This window comes from Chroicocephalus ridibundus, chromosome 22 (assembly GCF_963924245.1).
Source record: "Chroicocephalus ridibundus chromosome 22, bChrRid1.1, whole genome shotgun sequence".
Taxonomy (NCBI): Eukaryota; Metazoa; Chordata; class Aves; order Charadriiformes; family Laridae; genus Chroicocephalus; species Chroicocephalus ridibundus.
This window is the reverse complement of record NC_086305.1, coordinates 3,985,184-4,010,709: the sequence shown is the minus strand read 5'-3', so window position 1 is coordinate 4,010,709 and position 25,526 is coordinate 3,985,184. Positions and strand designations below refer to the sequence as shown.

At 67.7% G+C, this 25,526-nt stretch overlaps 1 protein-coding gene across 1 annotated transcript; it reads left to right on the top strand.

The window, feature by feature from the left end:
- The first annotated feature begins 36 nt into the window (after positions 1-36).
- Positions 37-23,207, top strand: ARID3A (AT-rich interaction domain 3A). Its single transcript, XM_063357832.1, has 9 exons — positions 37-147; positions 2,281-3,205; positions 3,858-4,179; positions 18,745-18,817; positions 19,896-20,079; positions 20,266-20,513; positions 20,800-21,096; positions 21,194-21,283; positions 21,430-23,207. The coding sequence occupies exons 2-9, from the start codon at positions 2,790-2,792 to the stop codon at positions 21,651-21,653; spliced, it is 1,854 nt and encodes a 617-aa protein (XP_063213902.1). The 5' UTR covers positions 37-147; positions 2,281-2,789; the 3' UTR covers positions 21,654-23,207.
- Positions 23,208-25,526: the final 2,319 nt, after the last annotated feature.

The window sequence follows — 25,526 nt, the reverse complement described above, 5'->3', positions numbered from 1 at the left end:
GCGGGGCGGGGCAGCGCCGGGCCCCGCCGCCCGCCCGCGGGGAGAGCAGCCGCCGTGCGGGCAGCGATCGCGCCCCGGCCCCGCCGCAGCCCGAGCCCCGGGCGGCCGCGGCTGCTATGCGGCTTCGCGGCGCACGGCCTCCACCGGGTAAGCGGGGACGCGCCGCCGTACCGGCCCCGCGGACGGTGCCGCGACCGGAATCGGGACACCCCCTACCCCCCCGCGGCCGGTAACGGGGGTCGGGGTCTCCCCCCGCGCTCGGGGGCTGGGCAGGACCGGGACCGGGGACCGACCGCGTCCGCTGGGAGGGTTGGGACTCCCGCGGCCGGTTGCTGGGCGGGATCAGGGCGCCCCCTCCCCTCCGCGGCCGGTTACCGACCGTTTCCCCCGCGCGGGGCCGGCCCCCCCCCCCCGCCTCTGGCACGCCCCCGCGCCCGCCCGGACCCTCCGGCCCCCGCGGGCGTTACTGGCCGGCCGGTTAGAGTCCCCCGCGCCCCGCCCCACCCCACCCGCGACCCTCCACCGCCGAGACGGGACGGTGCCGCTGCCGCCCTCTGCCCCCGGCCGGGGCAGCCCCGGACCCGCGGCCTCCCGGGGCTCCGGCCGCTGGAGGGGGCCGGGGGCGGCTCCGTGCTGGGCTGGGTGGGAGCTGATGGCCCAGCCGGGCCCCGTGCTCTGTCCCGGGAGCGGCCGTTGCCCCCTGGTTCATGGGGCCGGCCCCCCCACCCCTGTCCCGGGGCCGCCGGGCGAGGCGCAGCCGGTGCCACGTGCCGCCGGGGCTGGGCTCTGCCCCGGGGCCGAGCCCCCTGCCCGCCCCGGGCGTCTCTCCCGCGGCCCCCCCACCCCCAGTCTGTCCCTGGGGACGGGCACCCGCCGGGCCCGGGCTCCCCGTCCTGCTCCTCTTCCTCCTCGCTTCCATCCCCGCGGAGCCCCGGCGGTGCCGTGAGGCCGGCGGGGTCCGGGGGCAGAGGGTGGGGGTGTCCGGCTGCGGCTGGGCCCGGTGTCGGTGGCACAAAGGCCCCGTTCCTCGCACCCCCGCCCGCCGCCGCGTATTTTTAGCCCGGCGGAGCCGCTGTCGCTCTCGAGCACCTGCCCCGGGGGACGCGGGGGCCGCCGCCACCGCACCGGGCCCCCGCGGCCGGGAGGGACAAAGGGGCACGGCTCAAGGTCACGGCGGCCGCCGGCCCGGGGCCCCTCCGCCTAGGGACGGTCCCCGGGCTCCGGTTTCCACGCGGTGGCACGGCCCGGGCCCGGGGTGGGCTGCGAGAGGCGGCCCCGCTCCCGGTTCCCGGTGCTGGCACTGAGTGACCCGGTGACTCGTGGCGAGGCGGGGCCGGGGGCCGGTCCCGCTCCGGTTGTGCTCACGGCCGGCGCCCGGCACGGAGCTCGGCTGGTGGGGAGGGGAAACTGAGGCACGGGCAGTGCCCGAGCGGCCGCCCCGCTCCCGCAGCCCCGGTGCCGGTTCCCCTCGGCGGCAGTAGCCCCGGGACAAGCGCGGTGGGGCCGGCAGCGGATGCGGCGGCTACTGTAGCGAGCCGGGGGGGAAGCGGCTGCCGCCCACCGGGCAGCAGCCCCCGCCCGCGCTGGAATGGGTTCCTCTTTCCCGAACCGACGGGATCGCTGCCGGCCCCGCCGCCCCGGGCCGGTCCCGCGGGAGTCCCGGGGTGCGGGGGGCCGAGGCGATGCGCCCGTACGTGGCACTACCGGGCGGCGGCGCGGCGAGCTCCCCCCCGCCTTCGGCACCGGCGGAGGGAACCCCGTCCGTCCGAGGGCTGGGGCCGGCTGCACCGGAGCTCCGGGGCGGTTGGGGGTGTCGGGGGCCCTGGCCATACCGGGTGCTGGCCGGCGGGGTGAAGCAGGGTCGAGCCGCCCGCAGCCCCCGGGGATGGGGGGAGGCGCGGGGGTCGCGGGCAGAGCCGGTCCACCGGGGCTCCGGGGATCCCGGCTCTGCCCGGGAGGCGGCCCCGGGGAAACCCGGGACCCCCCAGGGCGAGGATCCCCTCTGCCCGCTCCCGCCAGCTCCCGCGCCCGCCTGCAGCATGTCCCCCGTGGGGCGGTTCTTCCCGCGGGGCCGTTATCTCGGGCGCTGGGGTCCCGGTATCCGCTGCTGGAGGGGGGGAGCCGGGTGGGGCTATCGGGGCCGGCAGGCCCCTTCCCCCTCCAGCAGCAGGGCCCGGCCTCCCTATCTCATTAGCTCGAGATTAATGAGGCTCCTGCGCTGTCTTTAACTCCTTCCTGCTCGCCAGCCCCACTGACCCTTCTCTCCGCTTCCCCCGGCAGGTTCGCGCCGAGGCCTGCGGGCACCCAAGGACTAGGGACACCCGGCCCTGAGCGGAGGGACACCGCCGTCACCCCGAAGTTGCCGCCCCCCAAAAGTGCCCGGTCGGCGAGGAGGGGGCGATGCCTGGGGCCGCTGCTGCCTGCTGAGCCGGCCGAGGTCTCGCTCGCTGGTGGCCGCAGCACCCTGATCCCACCGAGCCGCCCCGTGCCCACGACTCCCACCGGAGCCCTTGAGAGAAGAAGCCATCGGGGCAAGGCTGAGGGGGTCAGGGGGCACATCCTTCTGCCCTGACACCCCGACGGCGCTGCGGACCCACCGCTGCCCTCGCCCTCCCGGGCCCCGGCAGCCCCCTGGCAGGGCTGCTCCCCCCGGCGCTCCCCAGCCTTGGCCCCCAGCCCCGCTGGAGCGCGGCAGCCTGCCGGGCGCTGCCCCCCGCGCCTCCCGGGCATTGCCCCCCGGGTGCATCGCCCTGCGCCCCCCCGGGGACCCGCCGCCCGCTGGCAGAGCCATGAAGCTGCAGGCGGTGATGGAGAACCTGCAGCGGCAGCAGCGCGCGCGGCTGCAGCAGGCGCTGGAAGCGCGGCAGCAGGAGCAGCAGCAGCAGCGCTCCACGCCGCCCCCCGCGCAGCCCCCACCGGCCGCGGGGCAGCCCCCCGCCACCACTCCGGCCCGTGCCCGCAGCCAGGATCCGGCCCCGGCGCCCGCGGAGGAAGGAGCGGAGCCTGAGAGCGCGCACATGCAGCGGGCGCAGATGGCCGCCCTGGCTGCCATGCGGGCAGCAGCCGCCGGCCTCAGCCACTCGTCCAGCCCGGGGCTGTCGGATGAGAGCCAGGCCTCCGAGGAGGAGGAGGAAGACCGCGGCGAGGAGGAGGAGGAGGATGGCGGGTACCAGCAGGAGATGGGCTCCGAGGAGGAGGAGGATCTGTGAGTACAGGCTGTAGCAGCTCTTAGGGGCTCAGGGAAGGGGCAGGGACACCATCTGGGCCCGGAGGGTTTTGGCACGGCTGGTTGGGGACATGAGCTTCCCTTTGGGGCAGGGGAGGGTGGTGGTGGCAGCCGGGGGCTGCCTGCGCTGTTGGGCGGCCGGTTCCTGCAGCTTTGGGGCAGGGAGGTGGGTTAGTGCCGTCGGGACGTCCCGGAGCAGGAGGCACCGAGAGCAGCAGCAGCAGCAGCTCAGCAGCTGTGATTCCTCGTGCCAGGCTGGCATGGGGTGACATTTCATCTCTGCCCGGGGAGCCACGTGGGGCTGTGACAGAGGATCCTGGTCTTCTGGCTTTAAATTATGCAGGGCCTTCGCGGCCGCCTCCTCCCAGCCCGTGTCTTCTCTGGGGCCGGGGACAGGCTGGCCGCCATCTGGCAGAGCCCCGCTCCCCGCTGGAGCTACTGTCTTGGGATGCCGGTGGCTGGAGGTGCCCCGCGGGGCTGCCACACGCCGGCAGGGGTGCACTGGGTTCTCTGTGTGCCGGGCAGGCAGTGCCAGCCCCACGGCTGTGGGGTGCCCGTGGAGGGATCGGCTTTGGAGACCCAGCCCCCTGCCTAGCGTGGGACCAGCTCTCTCCTCTCCCCCCTGCTCTAGGAAGGGCAAGTGGGATGAAGACGACTTTGAAGAGGACCTGGGCGAGGAGGAGGAGGAAGAGGAAGAAGAGGAAGAGGAGGAAGAGGAAGACTATGAGGAGGAGGAAGACATGGGAGAGGAAGGGCTCAGCTCGGCAGAGGCGGTGCGGGCAGGCGCGGGATCCCTGCTGCTCCGCAAGCCCCCGGCTCCCCAGCATTACCGGGGCGAGCCGCCGCGGCTGCCGGGGGGGCAAGACCGGCTCCCCTCGGGACTGGGCCACGCGCAGCCCCCGCCGCCGGCGCCCGACCATGGCGACTGGACCTACGAGGAGCAGTTCAAGCAAGTAGGTGCCCGCCGAGACGTGCGTGTCCCCCCCCGTGCCCGTCCCTCCCCTGTGTCTCAGCTCTGCTGTGCGTCCCTGTGTCCTCGAGTGCCGCGGTGCCGCCTCTGGCAGTGTTCTTTGACGGAGCTGCCATCGTTGCCGCTAAAACGTGGGATTTCTCCAGGGTTTTAGGGCTTGGGCTCAGCCATGCCCCCTCCCCTGTCGCTTCAGTTGGTGACTCCAGTGGGATCCTGTGTCCCGGTTGGTGCCGTGGCCTGGCCCCAGCACAGGTGGGCTGTGTGATGGGGTTTGCTGTAGGGACTCGTGAGAATTCTTGCTGAAAATGATGGAAAAAACCACGCCAAACCTGCAAATCTGAAGGGATTCCTCCATTTCTTCTTCTCCACCCTCCCCAAAACGTTTCTGGGGGCTCCCCATCACTGCGGAAGTGGTGCCCGGTGGGACGGCTCCGACCCTGGGGATGTTTGGGGGCTCCCCTGCCGTTGCCAAAATGCCACTAAAGAGTGAAAGCGGGGTGAAGGTGCCCCGGCTGCCCCCTCCATCACCTTCCCCGCTCCGGCCGAGCCGGGTTGGCAGGAGGCAAGGCACGCTCCTGTTCTCTCCCCGGCGCCGGAGCTCGCTTGCGCCCCGCTTTCGGCTAATAGAAGGAAATGTGCTGCGAGCTGGGGGCTCCCCGGGGGCTGCCCGGTGCCTTTGATGTGTGTGTTTAAATACATCGGAGTTTAGGGCTGGGGGAAGGGACGGGAGCCAACAGCAGCAGATGGGACCCAGATGGAGCGGCCGGGGCACGGTGGCCTTTTGGGAGGGATGCGACGGCCCCTTCGGGGAAGGGGCAGGGGCCATCGCATCCCTCCCGAAAGGGGGAAGGGGCTGCCGGGATCTGCCGGCACATCTGGATGCGGCAACGGGGCTGGCGGAGAAAGCGCAAGCGAGCGTGGAGCGTGTGGCCGCTCTCCCTGGTGCGCTCCCGGCCGGCTGCGGGGAAGGAGGGATGGAATGCTTCTGCCCTGTGCGTCCCTCGTGCCGCTGCACCCACCGCCGCTTCGTCTTCTTGTGGTTTTTTCTCTTTTGTGCTTCCTGCCGGTCGGGGAGCGAGGGGCCGGGGAGGTGATCTCGTATCTGTGAGAAGGCTTTTTTTCGATACCGCAGTCGTGATCTTCCTGTTTGTCACCGTGTCGGTGCCGTACCGGACCCATACGCCAGCTCCGGCGGCTCGGCAATCGCTCCCGGCCCTCGGGATCCAACAGGAAAACTGGGGGCTGGTGGTGTCGGCAGGACCTGTGGTGCCGCGCTGCCGCAGTGTCTGTAGATGTGCCGTGGACCGTGCCGTAGCCTCCACTGTGTCCCCCGCCGCAGCGCTTGGGGACACCAGCCCGGGTCCCAGCGCATCCTCTGCCACCTCCCCACCTCTGCCCCCCCAGGCAGTGCCGGAAAAAGGGGCTGAGCCTCCCCTCTCCCACCACTTTTGCTTCCCAGCGGAAACCTTCCTGGGTCGGGCAGGGAGATCCCGGCACGGCGGTTAATCGTGGAAACAGCCGGAGGGGGGAGGAAAGCAGCTGCCATGGCTGCGCCGTGGGCGGAGGAGAGGAGGCGAAGAGCCTGACCGGGAGAGGCTTTCCCCGGCACGTCAGCGCGCCGGCGCTTGGATCGCGGCCACTGGACCCGGGCCAGGGGGTTGCTCGGCGTGGCGCTGGCCGGGAGCTCCTCCTGGCCACCCTCCAGCGCGTGCCGTGCTGCCCGAGCGCCCCGTTCCCGGCCCAGCTGGCGCGGCCGGGGAAAGGAACAGCAGGAATGTAAACAGCGAGGCGCGCCGGGGGGATGCTGCACCCCTTCCCTGCTCCCACCCCTTCGCGTGGGGGGAAACCCCGGCAGCACCAGGGTGCTGGTGCACCACGGCTGGGTCTTCCCCCCGCCGCCCCGCCATGCGGGAGGGATGGCGGGGATGCGGTGCCGCGAGCGTGGCTGTGCCGGTGCTGGGCCTCCCCGCTGTGGTGGGGAAACGGTGCTTGAGGAAGGGGCTGTTTCAGGGTTCCTCTTTTTTTTTTTTTTTTTTTTTGTTTTGCAAACGGCGCTGGGAGCCTCAGCTCTCCGGGGAGCGTGCAGCCTGCTGCGTGCATGGGCTGAGCTGGCCCCCCCAGCACCTCCCTGGTCTGAACCGCGGCTGCCTGGGCTCATCTGGGGGAGGCGGGTGACTCTGATTTCTTTCTCGGTGTCTCTGATGCAGGCTGGGGTCCCCCCAGGGCTGGTGGTCCCGTCTCCGACACCTCCGGGGCTCCCTGAGGTTGGGGTCCAGCTCAGGCAGTGCTGGCACTGGTGAACGGCCCAGCCCAGCGCTGGACCCCCGGCGTCCCTGTCCTGGTGGTCCCTGTGCTCCACGGCACTGTCCTCGCCGGGCACAGCCACCGTTCAGGTCCCCGTGCCCGTCTCCGCACCGAAACCCAGCATATGCCAGGGGCTGTCCCCGTGCTGCACCGCGGGGTGTCACTGACCCGTCTGGGACAGGTTCTGGCAAACCTGGGATAAACTGGGGGGGGGGGGGCAGGGAGAGGAGGAGGAGAAGGGGGTCGGGTTCACTGGGGAGGAAGGGGAGGGCGCGAGGAAGAGTTATGGAGGTTATGGAGGTTAGGGAGCCGGCGCCTGGCACCTCCCCGTCCCCGGGGACGGCTACCGCGCAGGCAGAGGTCAGCTCGGCGACTGACCCGGGGCACTGCCCGCGCCGCCAGCAGAACAAAGGAGCCCCTGCCGCGGCGGGGGGTCGGGGGGGCAGCGGCTGCCGAGGGCTTGATGGCTCCTTGTTGGGGGGAAAAGGGGCATTTTTGGGGTGGGAGGAGGCTCCCCGTGGGGAATGGCCGCCACGTCCTCCCGCACTGGCTGGCAGCAGGGGATGACTCGCTTTCCTTTTGATCTCACGCCTGTTGTATCCCCGCCGGTGGCGGCACGGGGTCGGAGGGGTCTGGTGGGATGTCACCACGTTGCCCCACGCTGCCGCCATGCTGGGATGCACAGCGGTGCCGGGGCCGCGTTCACTCCCGTTTAGGTTTGGGATCATCTCTAACCTCACCCCAAAAGGCACGGGCGATGGCGGCGTGTCCGGGCTGCCAGCCCCGAACCGGGCTCAGCCGTGGGGGGTCAAGGTGAGCCCCAGCACACCCCACCGGGGGCACGGTGGCCAGTGCTGGGCTCACTGGGGCTCGCACCACACGCGTTTGCCGTCACGATGCTCGCGGGGGGCAGCCGGGCTTTGACGAGCCGCCGGAGCACGAGCGGCTCAGCCAACCCCTGCCAAAAATCCGGCGCTGCTGCGTGCTGCCGCCGCAAAGTGCTGCGTAATGCCTGGCCGGCGGCGCGCTGCGGGGGCTGCCGGGGAAAAACCTGCTTTGATGGCTGCACCCTGGCCCCGGAGGGTGAGGGGGGGGGGCGCTATGCCGTGCCCCGCAGAGAACCCCCCTCCTGACCTTTCTGTTTCGTTACCGCTATTACTGCGCCCTACTAATACCGGGAGCCCGAGCCCTGGGTGCGTCGCAGCCCACGGGGACGGAGTTTCCTGCCCCTGCCCCTTCGGGAGTTTCCTGCGCTCTCCGGGCACATGCACCCCGTCACCCCGTCACCGTGTCCTGCAGGGGGGAAGGGGGGCACCTGTGTGTGGGGGGGTCCATCTCCCGCTCCTCCCGGTGCTTCCATGGCCCCAGCAGCCGCTGGGCTCCCTCTGGGGTGCCCCATTTGGGGGTCCCCCTCCTCTCTTTGGGGTGCCACAGGCTGATGTTTGACCCCCCCCCATCTCTGCTCGGGTTCGCAGGAAGCATCGTAGGCTTTAAGAAGCCACGGCGGTGCCGGGGGGAGGCTGCCCGGCAGTGGGGTGCTGGCGGTGGGGTGCTGGCAGGGTTCATTGCGTTGGGGGGGGATGGAGGGGTGGTGGTGGGAGATCTGCACCACAGCGGTGGGACGTGGGGGGGCAAAAACCTCAGCCCTTATCTTGTGCCGAGCAGCGCTCCCCGGAGATACGGCGTTTCAAAGTGCAGCGGCTGGGGGGGGCGGGGTGGGTAAAAAAAAATAAATAATAAACCAAAAGCAACTCTGCAGCCTGGGTGGGCGCATGCTGGGCTTGGGGGCGCCAGCCTGGACCCCCACCCTGCCCGCTTCCATGCCTGGTGACCAGCCAGGGCTGAGCTGTGGTGGCTCCCGGGAAGATGAAGCCAGGATTTTCCTGGCAGAACTGCGGGAGGGTCCGGGCGGGCTGAGGAAAAGCCCAATTTTCCTCCCAAGCCACCGGGCTTGGAGCTCCGTGCAGAACCCCCAGCTCGGGTTAAGGTGCGGGGGGTCCCCTCTGCCCCCCAGGGCAGCAGAGCCCCCGGCGCGGGGCCCTGAACCCCTTTCTCCCCTTGGATTATATTTATTTAAAAAGCCCCAAAGCCGTCCCGGGGAGCGGGGGCCCTGCGGCCTCTTAACGAGGGCGGGAGGGTCCATTTACTTTCTTTAAAATATTGATTAGAGCTTTATTGCATTAGCCAGCCGAGCGGATGAGCCGCCCCCGGGGAGGGCGAGGGGGCCCCTGCGCAGGGAAAGGGGCACCCGAGCCCTGTCCCTGGCCGGGGGCTGCCGTCCCCCCCCCCAACAAAGGCAGTTTTGCTCCGTCCGGGGCTGTGGCGTGGCGGGGGGGCACAGATAAAGGGCATCGCCCTGGGGCCCCCGGCTGGGTGCTTCTGCACCGGGAGGAGGCGATTGCGGCATCTGGCCGGGCCGGTAGCAGATAACGAGGGCGAGGAGGGGACCGGAGCGGGATGGGGTGCGGGGGGCCGCGGTTCAGTGGGAGGTTGGACCCCTCCCGGGAGAAGGGGCCGCGTCCTCCCCATCGCGCTCAGCCTTTGCCCGTCTCGCCCGGTGCCGCCGTCCCGCTCGCTGAAGGGTGCTCCTTGCCGGGGCTCCAGCCCGGTAATCAGCTCACCGCGCTCAGGGAGCCTTCCCGGAGTTGTAATCCCACTGGATCCCCGGCCGGGGGTCAGGGACTTCTTGGCGAGAGCGGCTTAGCGGCCGAGTGCCTCCCCCAGCCCGACACCTGGGTGCCCGTGCAGCCGGCTCAGCCCCCGCTGCCGGTCCTGGCACCGTGTGAAGCCGTTTGTCCCAACAAGACTCGGGTTAATTAACAAGGTGGGAGACGGGGGACATGCCCCTTCTGCCATGGGTGGCCAGCCAGCACCTTCGCCCGGTTGATTTTGTTTGCTACGGGGTGGACTGTCCCCCCGACACCCCTTGTCTCCGGAGCCGGACTGGCTCCCCCCAGCCTGGGCATCGCCACTGGGGTCCCTCTAGGAGCCCCAGAGCCCTGGTCCCCGCAGAGCCCCAGCCCCCTGGACTGATTCATGGGCTACAGAGGAGGCGGCCACCTCCCAGCTCCGGCACAGCTGAACTAACAGGAGTGAGGGTTTATTTAAAAGAAGGGAAAAAAAAAAAAAAAAAAAAAAAAAAAGGAGCAGAGGCAAAAGCAAGTCCTTTGTCAGCAAAGCAAACAGCCGCCCGGCAGCGGAGCGGTTGGGCAAGGGCACAGCGTTGCTCCATTGCCCTATTTCTGGCCCAAACCACAGGAGAAATGGCAGCCGGTGCCGGGGCCCGGCCGGACGTGCCGCAATCGGGGGGCGGGTGGCGGGTTGGAGGTGGGGGGAGCCCCCCGCTCTCCCCTGGGCACGTCCCTGACGCTACACCTGCCTGCACTACCTGCCTGCACTGCCTGCGTGGCCACTCGCCGGCCCTGAGCCCGCGGGGGCAGTCGGATCGGGGGCTCGGGGCGCAGCTCTCGGCTCAGCTCCTGACCCGCTCCCTGACCCTTCCAATCGCTCACTCCATCTGCCCCCGCCTGTGTCGCCGCTCCGGACGGAGCTGGCGATAACCCGCCCTGTGCCGGGGCTGCTCGGGGACGGGGGTCTCCACCCCGTTCCCAACTCCTGACGCATACCATGGCGGGGGTGGTCCTGCGGGAAAGGGCTTTCCTGCCCCCCCCCCGCAGCAGGCAGCTCAGGGACCTCACTGGTGCAGACGTGGGTGCTGGCCCTAAATCCCTCTGGCGAGGGGCTGAGCCTCCTGCCTCAGTTTCCCCACCTGCCCCCGGCTCAGGCAGCAGCGCCTGGTTTCGGAGACCCAAACACCTGCGATGTGGCACCCCGGGGTGGGACGGGGTCGGGCGGCAGCTTTGCCGGTGCTGGCATCGCTCCGCTGCTGCCTCAGTGCCGGCGGCGCGAGGAAGCCGGCGAGGTTTCGGCGCTGCCGGAGCAGCTGGGCGGTGATGGTTCCAGGGCTGACGGCCCGCAGCTGGCTGCCTGTCAAAACCATCTGCGGCTCTTGGACCTCTTCCAGCTCCCGTGGGCAGGGCCGGGGCGCGTGGGGCTGGTGGGAACCCCCTCCCCCCCCCCCCCGCCACCCTCCCCAACCCCGGGACCCCCACTGCGGTGGGACGGCGGCGGGGTCGGCAGAGCGGCCATCGGCAGAGCGGCCGTCCCTCGGAGGTGCGGGACCTCGCATTTCAGGAACAGATTTGCAATTAGCCAAATCCCCGGCCCGGGCGGTGGAAGCCCCGGGTGACTCATCTGCTCTGGCTTACAGCGATCCCCTTTCTAAGACGATCATTTACATATGGTGGAATTTAAACCCCAGCTCGCCTGCGAGGGCTAACGCGGCCGCCCGTGCGGCTGCCCCCGCACCCGGGTCGGGTCCTCACCCGGGGGGTCTCGACCTGCCAGCCCTCCTGGGTGTCACCCGGGGGAGGGCTGGGGGCACACGCGGAGGGACAGCCCGAGGTGGGGGCTCATCGGGTGCCTCCAGGGTTTGCACCGCTCTTCCATTGGGAAAAGCTTTGCCGCTCCGGCCGTGGTTTGCCGGGGTCCCCGCGGGGAGCTGCGCCGGCGGCGTGCGAGCCAGGCCCTGGGTGTTGCTCCCTGGGACGAGCTTTCCCAACACCGCCTGACTCCACTGAATTAATATTTGCACAAGGTCCGATGCGATAGCAAGCATGTGTCAAGGGCATGCACCGGCACGCACGTGGTGAGGGCTGGGGGAGCCGCCGTGCCGCTGTCGGGCTGGCCCCCAGCCGCCCGCCCTGGCCGGCCACTCTCGGCATGGCAGGGGGCACCGTCTCCCCTGTCCCCCACCGCTTGGCGGTGACCCCTCGGCAGCCCGTGCCACGCATCGACGTTCAGACACCGAACGGGTTTTTATTTTAGCCGGAGCCCGGCACGCTGCCGCCCGGCCGGTCCCTCTGAAACCGTGGCTGGAAGTGCCGCTGCAGCAGGATTCGCTTCCTCCTCTGCGGGAAGGGGAAAAACTGCGGCAGCGCAGCCGTCCTGGGAGGCGTCGTTGGTCCAGACCCGGTGTCCGGCTGCAACGGGGTGGCTCCGGCACACGGACGCGGATCCACGCGGAGCGTCCCGGTGGCTGCCAGGCAGCAGCGGCCCCGCGGTGTGGTGGGGAGGGCGGCCGGCGGCGCACGGACAATGGGGGGTCAGGGAGGTTAAACGGCGACTAATTCGCCCATTCAAGGTCCCCCTCCGCGGCATGGTGACACCCGCCGTGTCGGCGCTGACACTGGCCTGCGTCCCCCCGCGTACGGCTGCTCCTGCCCGGGGAGGTGATGGAGCTGAGCACGAGGTCCGCGCAGGACCCACATCTGCGGAGGGGGGGGCTTGGTTTGGGATGGGACGCTGCCCGCGGCACCATGGGCTCCTGCTCATCCCTGTCCCCCACGTCTGGTGGGGGGGGGACCACGTCTGGGATGCGGCCGCAGCATCGCTCGGGGGGTTTGGGGGTGCTGGGCTGAGGCCGGGTGGTCTCGGGGACCCCAGACCTTTGGGGCGATGGCTGGGGATCGCCTGGGCTCGTCCCCGTGCCGCGGGAGCGCCCGTGGATCTGCCACCCGCCGGGTCCCCAGCCCGAGGAGGGGGCACCGTCGGGGAGAGGCACCTGCGGCGGGGCCGGACCGCGGAGGGGACAATGCTGGGAACCGGCGGGAACAATAGTGCCGACGGGAAGCGCGGCGGCGAGGGCCCCCGTGCTCCCCGGCCCCCGCCCCGGCTGCCCCCGCGGAAGCGGCCCCCCGCCCCGGGCGGCCCCGGCCGCAGGAATCCCGCCAGGCCGGTCAGTGGACTCGGTTGCCGGCGGCAGGAGCCGGCCCCATCCCGTCCCGCGCGGGCGAGACTCCCGTGCCGGCCTCGGAGCTGGGGAGCAAGGCAGTGGGGGGTCTCTCTGGGGGGAGTTTGGGGAGGGGGTGAGCACCCCTGTCCCCCGGCCACCCCTTCCCAAGGAGGGGCCGTGCTTTGGGGGGGGTCACAGGGGATTAGGGATGGCGAGAGGTGACCCGTCCCTAAGCCAAGCGCTTTATCTGCGGCGGGATCTGTGCCGGGGTCGGACTCTCCCTTTGCCCTTCGCCGGGAGGGATCGGCCCCCGCAAACCCCATACCCCCGCAGCTGGGGGCGGGGGGGCCCTGCCGGCGCTGCCCCCCTGCTCCTCTGCCCGGGGAAGGGGCTGCGCAGCCTCGGCACCCCCAGCCCTGACTCAGCCACCATCTTACAGGAAACCACCTCACCAGCATCACCCGAAACGCTTCATTTCGGGGCTGGTTGCCAGCCCTTCGTTCTAGTTTTTACAAATTACTTTCTTTTTCTGAAGAAGTGCCCCCACCGGCCCCAGCGAAGGGTCCTGGAGTGCGATCGGCGTGGAGTGGGTGCTTCGGCGTGCCGGGGGTTGGGGGCTGCGTGCGCCGGCCGGGAGCGGGACAGGAAACACCGCCCGCGTGTTTATCCTTCGTTAAATAACTCGTTAGCGTGCGCGGTCTCTCCCCGTCGCCCCTCGGCTGTCAGCGGGACAAAGGGACGCGTCTCCGGGGGCCGGCTCGGAGGAAGGAAGGAAGAAAAGAAAGAGAGAAGGAGCCCCCCCGGCCCCAGCCCCTGGTCACACCGCCCGGGCTGGAATCCATCGGGGAGGACGTTGTCGCTGCTACCTGCCGCCGGCCCCTCTCCAGGGTGGGCTATCCCCTGCGGCTTGCCTTTGTTGTATTTTTTCCCAAAATATGGAAATTCAAGCCCCCGCGAGGCGGGTGGCTCTGCTGGAGGGGTCCCCAGCCCACCCCCCCCGCGCCGTCCCTGCTGCTGTGGCCCTTGGGGGGGGTCTCTCCACCCCCTCGCCGGCTCCCGGCGTGCACGTCCCAAACCGGTTTCGAAGAGGAGGGAGGAAAGCCGGGAGTGTCGAGACTTCCTGGCGATGGGGGGAAAAAAAAAAACATTGAAAATTATTCCCCGAGGCTCGAAAACCCGGAACCGAGCCGTGGGGGGCCGGGGGGGGGGGTTAACTCGGACGCGTGACGCTGGCTCAGGACGCTGGGACATGGGCTGCTCTGCTGCCCCAGCCCCACACACCCCTGCTGGCTGCGCGGGGGTCCCTGGTGGGGGGGGGTCCTGCCGATGGGGAGACTCGCGCGGCTCCGGCGTGAGCCCCCGGCATTGCGAGAGCCTCATTAAATGGCGCTTCCCCTCCCTGCTTTAATTGCCCTCCTTGCCCGCAGCTCGGGGGGGAGCGGTGGGCTGCTGGTGGGGGGGGGTGGGGGTTATCTCCGTCCCTCCCGGCGGACCCCCGGCACGCACCGCTCCCGTGCCGAGGGCTCTCTGCTGCATTCCTGGCATTGCCGAGGGGCCGCCTCCCCGCCAGCCCTTTGAAAGCCAAGGGGTTGGGATTTTCCCCGTAATCTGGTTTGAAACATTAATCCGGTCATCCACACCAAACGCCGGGCCGGCATCCTGCCGGGGCGCTGGGGGTGCGGGGTCAGTGCCGCCCGCCCGCCCGCCCGCCGCCTTCCTAATTCCTCCTCCACTTAATTATATATCTGCTGGCAACGGCCATCTGGCACCTCGTCCTCAGCCGGCCACAAGGACGGGGGCCGGGGACGGTGGGGGCTGCACCGGCGGCAAGGTGGGTCGGGCACCGCGGCGCAGAGCCGGCCGTGCCGGTGGTGCCGGGGCAAGCGGCAGTGGCGGGCATTCGCCCTGTGCTGGGTGAGCACTGGGCGCACGGGGCCAGATCCCCGGGCACGGGGGGGGGGTTCCCGGGGGGTGTCTCCTGTCGCCCCATCCCGGCTGGGGTCGCGGCATCCCTTGGCACCGCACTCTCGCCGTGGGGACCCATCAGTGGGGCGGCGAGGCCGGGTTGGCCTCCCCACGGTAAGAGGATATTCTCGGGGCAGCTGCGTTACAGATTAAGTCGTTTCCACCTCCCTGCGGCCTCCCTAATTACGAAATGTAAATCTATTGAGTCAGCGGCGGCAGGGCGGCCTCTCCCCGCGGCTCGCTGCCCGGCGGCCGGCGTTACCTTTGCACCCAACCTCGCCGCCTCCGCCCACGCTTCCCCCGCCGGGAACCGGGCTTTGCGCCGGGCAGAAGCCGTGTCGGAGCGCGGGCAGGGCATCGGCGCCAGCCGGGGGGGGGTCGGCACCTGCTGATTTCGGTCCGGTGGTGCCAGTCCGTGCCGAGCCCGGCTGCGCCGCTCGGTTTCGCACGCTACTGAAACGAGAACATGTTTCTGTTCCTCAATTTTTATTTTGAGACCCAATATCTAAACTTTCCTATCATGCCCAGGGCTGCCTTTCGGGGTTTGAGGGGTGCACGGCTCCTCTGCCACGTCCTCGCCAGCGAGGTGTCCCGGCACGCGAGGGATGCCGTCAATGCAAGGAAATCCTGCCAGGGGCTGCTGGAAGTCGCTCGTCTCTGCCCCCTTCCACGTCTCTGCCTGTGCCCGGGGGGCGAGGGGGGTCGGGGGCAGCTCGGCGGATGCCGCTCAGTCACGCGGCACCCGCCGCGCTGCACGCAGGGCACGTCCCGGCCACGGCGGGGCACGTCCTTGCCACGCGGTACCGCTGGCCCGGCTTCCCGGCAAGCCGCCCTCGCACCAGCCGATTCGGGGGGGGCTCCTGGGGGTTCAGCCAGGAAAATGCCTGGCACAGGGGAGCCCTGGCCCGGCTGAGCCCCTCTCCCTGCTCCAGGGTGGCGGCGGCCGGCGGGCAGCAGCCGAGCTGTCGAAATCTCACCGGTAACCACAAGCGGCAGCTTGCGAAACGTCCTTTGCCCGGCAGCCGCGGCTGGGTGTGCCGGCAGGGCCTCGAGGGCGCCGGGCGGGAGCGGGGCTCCCTCCACTCCCCGGTCCCGGTGACCCTTCGTGGCTTCACCCGGAGAGCGGCCACGGCCGGCGGAGTTTGGCATGGGACCACCGGGGCTGGCGGGCGCGTGGAAGGACGGCACACGGGGCAGCCGCTAATCCCCGCAGCCCGCCCAGCGCACGCTTTCCTCAGCTGACGGTTAATTTTCTTTCATCCTCTTAAACGTGACCATTCCCCTCGGGACTGAGCCCGGGGCGGGTGGCCCACGGCCCGGGGGGGTCGCAGCAATAAATGAACCAACACGTTGGTCCCTTCCCAAACGCAGCCGCAGCTCCCGCCTGCAGCCGGGGGAGAGCGGCTTTATTTAAGAGCTGGCTTTATAAAAATTGAATGAACTGATGTTTTCATAAACGGCTAATCGATTTTTAGAGCTCTGCGGGTTAATAGGTTGCTCGTGACCCCCCCACCCCCGCTCCGGCCTTGCGCTGCGCTGGCATGGCTCCGCGTTCGGTGCTGGCTGATTGTGCCTGTGCCTGAGCCGCCACGGTGCTGGGGGTCCCCACAGCACTGGGGGTCCCCACGGCAGTGGGGTCCCCCATGGCAGTGGGGGTCCCCATGGTGCTGGGGGTCCCCCATGGCGCTGTGGGTTCTCATGGCGGTGGGGGTCCCCACGGCGCTAGGGTTCCCCATGGTGCTGGGGGTCCCCATGGTCCTGGGGATCCCCATGGCGCTGTGTGTCCTCATGGCGGTGGGGTTCCCCATAGCGCTGGGATTCCCCACGCCACTGGGGGTCCTCATGGTGCTGGGGGTCCCCATGGCGCTGTGTGTCCTCATGGCGGTGGGGTTCCCCATAGCGCTGGGATTCCCCATGGCACTGGGGGTCCTCATGGTGCTGGGGGTCCCCATGGCGCTGTGTGTCCTCGTGGTGCTGGGGGTCCCCACGGTGCTGGGATTCCCCACGGCACTGGGGGTCCTCGTGGTGCTGGGGGTCCCCGTGGCACTGGGAGTCCCCATGGCGGTGGGGGTCCCCACAGTGCCTGGATGCAGCGTCTCCGCCGCAGTGCCGGTACTGCACCCTCTGCCCCAGCTGTGCGGGCCCGGGGTTAACGGGGCTCATGGTGAACCGTGGCGGGGCAGGGGCGATGGAGCTGCGGGCAGGGGGGACTCAGCGCCCTGCAGGATCGTGCCGCGGCGGCGGGCGGACGCCGGGGAAGCCCTGTCTCTGCGTGCGGCTTTCCGAGCCGCTGGAGGAAACGGGGGAGGCTGGATTGGCGTCGGCCCAACATCCCTCGCCGGGTCGGGAGCAGCCCACGCGGCTCAGCCCGAAAAACCGCGGCAGTGCCCGCGGTGCTGCGTCCCACCCCTGCCCTGCTGGGATCACCGCTCCGCTCCCCCTGTGCCGTGGTCTCTCCGGGCTCCCCCTGCGCACCGGAGCCCTTGCTGCGGCGCTGGACTGGGAGAGGGGCTTTGAGGGGTCTGGCCGGTGGTGACGGTGGCTCCTGCCCCTTCCCTGGGGGGTTTGCGGGGGCCGGGCGAGGTTTCCAGGGGAACTGGGGGTTTATGGCCTTCCTGCAGCGCCCTGCCCCTCTTATCGGTGCGGCCCCATTGATCCCTTTGATCAGCGCCGACGGGCGAGGAGTTCAATCCTGCGGGATCCGGATCCTCCTGGGGAGGCAGCGGGAGGAGGGGGCTGGCACCCCTCGCTCACAGCCGGGGCGACAGCGGCCCCCGCTCCCCAGTGCCATGCCGGGCATACCCGCGGGACACGCGGGCGTATGGGTGACCCGGTTACCGTGCCGCTGTGCCGCCGCGCGGTTGGCGGCCCCGCGGTGCATGCCTGCTGAGTTACGTGGTCATATTTATAGCCCCTTCCCGGCCGCCGCCGCGGCCCCGCTGGCAGTTGTTCAAAGTCGTCATTGAGAAAAGCGGGTGCCGCTCGGCACCGAGGGGACGGCGGGGACGGGGCGAGGGCTGCGGTGTCCGTCCCCGTGGCGGCTGGGCAGCGCCTGCCCCCACAGCCCCTGCTCCGACACCCCTCCTGGTGTGTATGGGGGGATTATCTCCCAGCCTGGGGGCAGAAACCGCGCTGGGCTGGGGCTGCCGGCAGCGGGGAGAGGCAGAGCCGGCGTAGCGTGCCTGCCTGCGTGCCGGGGCGCTCAGGCCAGCAGATCCTGCTGCCATAAATCAGGCAGGAATGTGCCGGGCTGTCGGGCGCGGGGTGGGGTCCCGACAAAAAGCTGCCCCAGCAGAACCGGGTGCTCGAGGCGCGGCTGTGCCGCAAGCCTGGCCCGGCTCTGCCTGCCCTGGCCTGGAAAGCCATGTGCCGGCTGAGCGACGCGGTGCGGCGCGGCACGGTGCCGTTCGACCTGCCGGGTTTGCTCCGGCAGCCGCGCCTCGAGCAGCGCGGCAGCCACGGGGGGAGATGCTCTTGCAGGAGGAGAGGCTGCCAACCCCACTGGTGGCATGGAGCCTCGCCGGGGCAGACCACGCTCGGTGCCGGCCTCGCCGGGCAGGGGGGAGCAGGCTCTGCCAGGCGGCACGGCAGCCGGTGGTATGCCACGGCCGGGACAGTGTCCTCCGACCGGGTCCAGCTCAGCACCCTCCTCGCCATGTCATGGCCTTCGTGTGCCACTGTACCCCCAGGGACCCCCTTTGAGCACAGCGTGGCAGGCACGAGCTCGCACCATGGCACAGGAGCTCGCACCGTGGCACAGGAGCTGGCACTGTGGCACAGGAGCATGTGCCATGGCACAGGAGCTCGCGCCATGGCACAGGAGCTCGTATCATGGCACAAGAGCTCGTACCGTGGCACACAAGCTGGCACCATGGCACACGAGCCTGTGCCATGGCACACAAGCTGGCACCATGGCACATGAGCCCATGTCATGGCACAGGAGCTCGTGCTGTGGCACACGAGGTGGCACCGTGGCACACGAGCCCGCCAGCCCCCGGCGCTGCCTCCCTCCGGCGCTGCAGGTGCGGAGGATGGATCACGCCGAAGCGTTGCTCCGCTCAGCACGCGGTGGATGCTAAAAATAACCGGGATCGGCGTTCCCGGGAGGAGCCGGGGGCCGATCGCGGCACTTGCAGCGTGGGAGCCGCTGGGGCCCGCGGGGCAGGCGTGGGGCAGTGCTGCCATTGCGGCACCGGCGCTTCGGCGCCGAGCTCGGAGCGGGGCCGGCAGGGGATGGCACCGCCGCGCCGGGGATCCTGCCGGGGCGCGGGCGCAGGTCAGCCCCCAGCCGCGGGAACCCCCAGGATCCCCTGGTCCTGTGCAGGGACCCCCCTGAGCCGAAGGGCGAGCTGACGGGCTCAGGCCGGTGGGCACAAGCCCCGGGGATGCTGCTGTGGGGGGGCCGGGGCTCTCCGGGCGCGGGGGGCGGCGAGGGGGGCGCAGGTACGGGGGTTTTCTGAGCGTTTTTCTCCTCTCCTTGCACAGCTGTACGAGCTGGACGGGGACCCCAGGAGGAAGGAGTTCCTGGACGACCTCTTCAGCTTCATGCAGAAGCGAGGTGAGCCCCCCGCATCGCACTCCCACCTCGCTCCCCGCCCTGTCCCGTCCCCCCCCAACCAGGGGGTCAGGGGCTCATTTCCTCGCCCCCTCGTTACAGCCCCGAGGTCACCGCTCCGGCCGGGACGATGGTTAATTTTTAACTTCTTTGCGCAGCGGGGTCAAACCTGCTGGGCTGGATCCGGCGCCTGCGGCCCCCCCTCGCCCAGCCCACGGCAACCGGGGACCCGCAGCCCCCTCCCCGCGGGCTCCGGCCCCTCCTGGCCATGTCTACCCTGGCTTCGCCTCCTCCCACGGGGTTATTGCAAAGGGTGAAGCCCCCCCCCCCAAGCCCTCCCGCTCTGCCCGGGCTGGCAGGGGGTGGGCGCCGACGTGGGGCGGGGGGGGTTGGAAAAGGCTGAAAGCGAAGCGTTGCTCTGGTCGAGGGTCTGGTTCCTGCGTGGAAAACAGGGCTGGAAATGCTGACGCATGGCTGCCCGCAGCCTTTTGTCAGGCGGGCGCTGGGGGAAGCACGTGTGCGTGCCGGGGAGTGTGGGGGGGGGCGGGGGGCCGGCACCGCCGCGGATGGGTTCCCCCCCAAGACTTCGATCCCACCGGTGCCGGCAGAGCAGAGACCCCCAGGAGGGAGGAGAGGCTGCAGCCCCGTCCCCGTCGCCACAGGGGTGACCCCCCCCCCGCCCCGTTATGCACGTGCGGCCCCCAGCTCGGCGGGACCCTCGCGGCCGGGAAGCGCCGCCGCCGTTATAAATAACTCCTGTTGCCGGGTGCCGCCAACCTCAGCCTGAGAAACCGCGCTCGGCCCCCGTTTCGGGGGCTGCGGCCGAAAACTGCGAGTTTCTGTTTCCTTTGTGCGCGGGGACGGTGCTCGGGGTGGGGGGGACGGCGGGGGGACGACAACGGGACGGACGGCAGCGAGGGGGGTGGTCTCCAGGGGGAAAGAAGGGGATGGTGGAAGGGAAGGGAGGAGCAGGACCCCCCCCCGCTGCCTCGCTGGGGGTCTCGCCGGCTTCTCCCCCTCTTTGCCTGGGGGCGAGAAGCAGCAGCCCAGACCCGCTCTCACCTCCCCCCCGCTCCCCCAGGGACCCCCGTCAACCGGATCCCCATCATGGCCAAGCAGGTGCTGGACCTGTACATGCTGTACACGCTGGTGACAGAGAAGGGCGGCCTGGTGGAGGTGATCAACAAGAAGCTGTGGCGGGAGATCACCAAGGGGCTGAACCTGCCCACCTCCATCACCAGCGCTGCCTTCACCCTGCGCACCCAGTGAGCGGCGGGGGCTCGGCGGGGCGGGGGGCTTGGGGTGATGGGGAGCAGCTCCGGCGATGGGGGATGCCGGGGGGAACCCCGCTCCGGGGATGGTGGAGAGGGAAGGGGTGGCATGGAGGGAAAGGGTGGCACACGAGGGTGCCCGGCCGCCACGTCACCGTCCCCGTCCCTTTCCGCCGGCAGGTACATGAAGTACCTGTACCCCTACGAATGTGAGAAGCGAGGGCTGAGCAACCCCAACGAGCTGCAGGCGGCCATCGACAGCAACCGGCGGGAGGGCCGCCGGCAGGGCTTCGGCAGCTCCCTCTTCACCTACTCGCCCGGCGGCACCCATGGCCTCCTCTCCTCCCCCAAGCTGCCGGTGCCGGCGCTGGGGCTGGCCTCCGCCACCAACGGCGGGTCCATCGCTCCCGTCCAGAAGATCAAGAAAGGTAACGGCCGCCACGGGGTCCTGGCTGCGGGCTGAGTCCCCTCCTGGCAGCGGGGACGCAGAGCTGGGGGGGTCACAGTCCCGTCATCTCCCCGAGCTTTGGGCACCGGGGTTTTTTCTGGGGACCTGGACTCCGGTCGCCCGGCTCTGGCCCTTGGAGGAGCAGGAGGTGCTGGGCAGCCTCTGACGCGGCCATGAGGCACAGAGGGGCTGGGGACACCCTGGGGCGGTGGCACCCGTCTGTCCCTGTCCCCCCACCTTCCTGACGGCCCGCTCTGCCCCTGCAGAAGAGGACTCCCCCATCCCCATCTCCATGCCCAGCCGGCTCCCCGTCTCGCTGGCCGGCCACCCCGTGGTGGCAGCCCAGGCGGCCGCGGTGCAGGTGGCGGCGGCCGCCCAAGCCGCGGCGCTGGAGCAGCTGCGGGAGAAGCTGGAGTCGGGGGAGCCACCGGAGAAGAAGATGGCGCTGGTGACGGACGAGCAGCAGCGGCTGATGCAGCGGGCGCTGCAGCAGAACCTCCTGGCCATGACGGCCCAGCTGCCCATGAGCATCCGCATCAACAGCCAGGGCACCCGCTCGCCAGGTCAGTGCTGCCCCTGGTCCCCCCCGCCCCCGGTAGAGCCGCCGCGGCCCCCGATCCCGGCGCGGCGCGTAACCCGTCTCTCCTCCCGCCCCGGCAGAGAACCGCCAGGACTCCGCCGCCGGCCTGAGCAGCAACGGCACCAACAGCATCAGCATGTCGGTTGAGATCAACGGTATCGTCTACACAGGTGAGGGACGGGCAGCGCCGCCTCCGCCGTCCCCAGCACCCCCGCCGTGCGCCACCGGCGTCAGCCCCATTTTCGGCCGCGGCATGCGCAGGCAGTGATGGCACGGCCATGCCGCCCCCCGGCTCAGCCCCCCGCTCTCTCCCCAGGTGTGCTGTTCGCCCAGACCCCCGGCCCTTCCTCCTCCTCTTCCTCCTCCTCCTCCTCGCTCCCCTCCTCTGCCTACACCAAAGGCAACGGCGGCAGCGGCGGCAGCCGGAGCAGCGGCAGTGGCGGCGGCGGCGGCACGGGGAGCGGCGGCAGCGTCCCCCCCACGGCACCGGCCGGGCTGGCCGTGCCCCCCAGCTCTACCTCCAACAACGCTTCGCCTTAACGCCCCCGGCCCCCCGGCCCCGGCCCAGCGCCGGCAGCACCTCACCCGGCAGCGGTCGGGGCGCAGGGGCCGGGGTCTCGCCAGGGTCCCACCAAAGTCTGGTCGGGGTCTCACCAGGCTCTCACCAGGCTCTGTCCAGGGTCTCACCGGGGTCTGGTCAGGGTCTCACCAGAGTCTCACGGGACTCCCACCAGGGTCTCACCAAGATCTCACTGGGGTCCCACCAGGGTCTGGGCAGGGTCTCACCAGGGTCTGGTCAGCATCTCACCAGGGTCCCACCAGGTTCTGGTCGGGGTCTCACCAGGATCTCACCGGGGTCTCACTGGGCTCTGGCCAGGGTCTCACCGGGGTCTGGTCGAGGCCTCACCAGAGTCTCAGGGGGGTCCCACCAGGGTCCCACCAGGGTCTAGGCAGGGTCTCACCAGGGTCTCACCAGGATCTGGTTGGGCTCTGGCCAGGGTCCCACCAGGGTCTAGGCAGGGTCTCACCAGGGTCCCACCAGGATCTCACTGGGCTCTGGCCGGGCTCTCACTGGGCTCTGGTCAAGGTTTCACCAGTCTCAGGGGGTCCCACCAGGGTCTCACCAGGATCTGGTTGGGTTCTGGCCAGGGTCTCACCAGGGTCTGGTCAGGGTCTCACCAGGGTCCCCACCAGGATCTGGTCGGGGTGTCACCGGGGTCCTACCAGGGTCTCACCGGCATCTGGTCGATGTCTCACCAGTGTCTCAGGGAGGTCCCACCAGGATCCCACCAGGATCCCACCAGGGTCTGGTTGGGCTCTGGCCAGGGTCTTACCGGGGGTCTCACCAGGCTCCCACCAGGGTCTGGTCAGGATCTCACTGGGGTCCCACCAGGGTCTCACTGGGCTCTGGCCGGGGTCTCACCGGAGTCTCAGGGGGATCCCATCAGGATCTGGTTGGGCTCTGGCCAGGGTCTCACTGGGGTCCCACCAGGGTCCCGCCGGGCTCTGCCCTTGTTCTCCTGTTGTTGGATTTTTCTTTCCGAGGCAGAAAAGCTTTAGCCCGGGGGTTTTGCCGGAGCCGCCGGCTGTCCCGCTGCGCCGCGCCGGTCCGGGACCGTTTACCTCACTCACATCACACTTTGCACTGTACATTTATTATTATTATTATTATAATTATTTTTTAACTCGTGTTACCTCCAGACAGACGCACGGACGCCTGCCGACGCGAGCTTTAGTGAAACCCCCCCGGCACCGAAAAAAGATATAAAAAAAAAAAAAAAAATAATAATAATTGGAAAACGGGAGATATTTTATTCATTTAGAGCCTTTTCCCTCCCCCTTTTTTATTTCGAGAACGACACTCGCGATACGGGATTTTGAGAGGTGGTTGGTTGATCGTTTCGTTGTAAATAGCTTCTATTTTATTCTCGGGGGGGCTGGGGGGGGGGAAGAAAAAGTGAGAGAATCGGAACTTTTAACAGGCAAATGATATATATTCGTGTTCATCAGGGAAACGGGAGCTCGGGAACCTCCTTTCTCCTCTCGTTGCTGCAACCAGCAAATTTTTACTTTTATTCCCCGTCCTCCCCCCCCGCCAAAAAAAAAAAAAAAAAAAAATAGTACTACTGTGCAAAGCCAATTTGGGGCGTATTTTCCTCCCAAAATAAGCAGCTTGGTGAGAGCAGGATCCAGGCGATATATGGGGGGGGGGGTGTCCTAGAGGGGACAGGTATAAAATATTAAATTTAGGGAGGGGATGGGGCAGGGCGGGGGGGGGGCTGTGGGATGCTCCGGAGGTCCCGAAGGACGCGGCGCGTCCTTCGGGACCTCCGGAGCATCCCGCAGCCCCCCCGGATTTATTTTAAGCGTGGTTATCTCACCAGCTGTTCCCAAGTTTCGTTATTTTTTGCCATTTTTTTTAGACTTTTTTTTTTTTTTTTTACACCCCCCCCGGTTCCGAAACGTTCACCCACATCTGCGTGAGACACAATCGCGACCCGATACCGAAACGTCCCATTTCCACCCCCCCCCCCCCCACTTTTAGACCTCGGTATCTCAATTCCTCAGGTTTCGACCTCGAGCACAGGGTGTATTTTCTTTTCCCCCCCCCCCTTCCCCAGGTGCCTGGCGGGGGGGGGGATGGGGAGGGGTTGGGGGGGCCCTGTGCTGGTGGGACACCCCCCCCGCCCCCCTTTTATTTTTTTTTTTTGCTTGGGGAAGCGGCGATCTCAGGGGATTTGGGGTTTTTTCCAGCCTTTTGTTATTTTTTTTTCCCACCCCCCCACCCCCCCGTCTTCTCCAGAGCTGGAAATGCCCCTTGGTGGCTCCATGGACCCCCGTCCCTTATTGAAGGGGGGGGTGTCCGGGGGGGGGGGGGCTCCGTCCAGCTCCTGCTGCTGTTGGGATCCAGCCCAGCTCCCCATAAGGAGAAATCCCATGGGGGGGGGGGGCGGCATTTCTTGTGCCCAGGGTGGGCGTTAGATTAATTTTAGCGAGTTTTTTTTTTTTGCATTTGTACAGTCACTGTTTCGGGTTGTTTGGGGTTGGTTTTTTTTTTTTTAATTATTTTTATTCCCCCCCCCTCCCCTCTTTCCTCTTCCCTCCCCCTCTTTTTTTTTTTTTTTTGAGAGCGTATTACCTTCCACTTTATTTTTCTTTTTGCATATCGATTTAAAAAAAAAAAAAAGAAAAAAAAAAAGAAAAAAAAAAGAAAGAAAAAATAAGAGCCTAAATCAGTTTCTCTGGGGTTTGGAACGAAAAAAATATAAAAAAGGAACGGACACAGCTGCAGACGCATTGACCCGGCGTGCATATCTTAACTCAGGTAAAAAATGAAAAAGGAAAAAAAAAAAAACAAAAAACAAACCCACAAAAGACGAAAAAAAAAAAAAAGAATAATAAAAAAAAAAGAATTAAAAAACCACATTCTACCTCTGAGAGCGGCGGCCTCGGGCGCACCCGGAGCCCCGGTGAAATATTTCAGTTTTGCAAAAACATTCAGGTATTTGAAACTTTTGATTGTTATTATTAAAAAAAAAAAAAAAAAAAAAAAAAAAGAGAAAATAAAATAAAAACACTGAAAGTTTACATTTTATAATAACATTATTATACAGATTGTATTTAAACTTCAGAATATTTAAGACAATTGTAACCCTGTAAAGTTGATGAAATATTAAAAAAAAAAATAAAAAAAGTTGTGTTGTTTGGGGTTTCTGTCCCTGGGGGTGCCCCTAGAGCTATAGGGTGCCCGTCCAGTGCCTACAGGGCTATGGGGTGCTCACAGGGTGCCCCTGGGGCTATGGGATGCCTATAGAGCTGTGGGGTGTCCATGGGGTCCCTATGGAGAGTCTATAGGGCTATAGGGTGGCACGGGGTCCCTATGGATTGCCTATAGGCTCCCTATGGGGTGTCTATAGGACTATAGGTTGGCATGGGGTCCCTACGGATTGCCTATAGGCTCCCTATGGGGTGTCTATAGGACTATAGGTTGGCATGGGGTCCCTACGGATTGCCTATAGGGTGCCATAGGGTCCCTATGGGGTGTCTATAGGACTATAGGTTGGCATGGGGTCCCTACGGATTGCCTATAGGGTGCCATAGGGTCCCTATGGGGTGTCTATAGGACTATAGGGTGGCATGGGGTCCCTATGGATTGCCTATAAGGTGCCATAGGATCCCTATGGGGTCCCCACAGGCCTGTGGGGCGCCCATGGGGTCCCTATGGAGTGCCTATAGGGTCCCTATAGGGTGTTTATAGGACTATAGGGTGGCATGGGGTCCCTATGGATTGCCCATAGGGTCCCTATGGGGTGTCTATAGGACTATAGGGTGCTTTGGGTTCCCTATGGGGTCCCTATGGAGTGCTTATAGGACTGTAGGGTGCTTTGGGTTCCCTATGGGGTCCCTATGGAG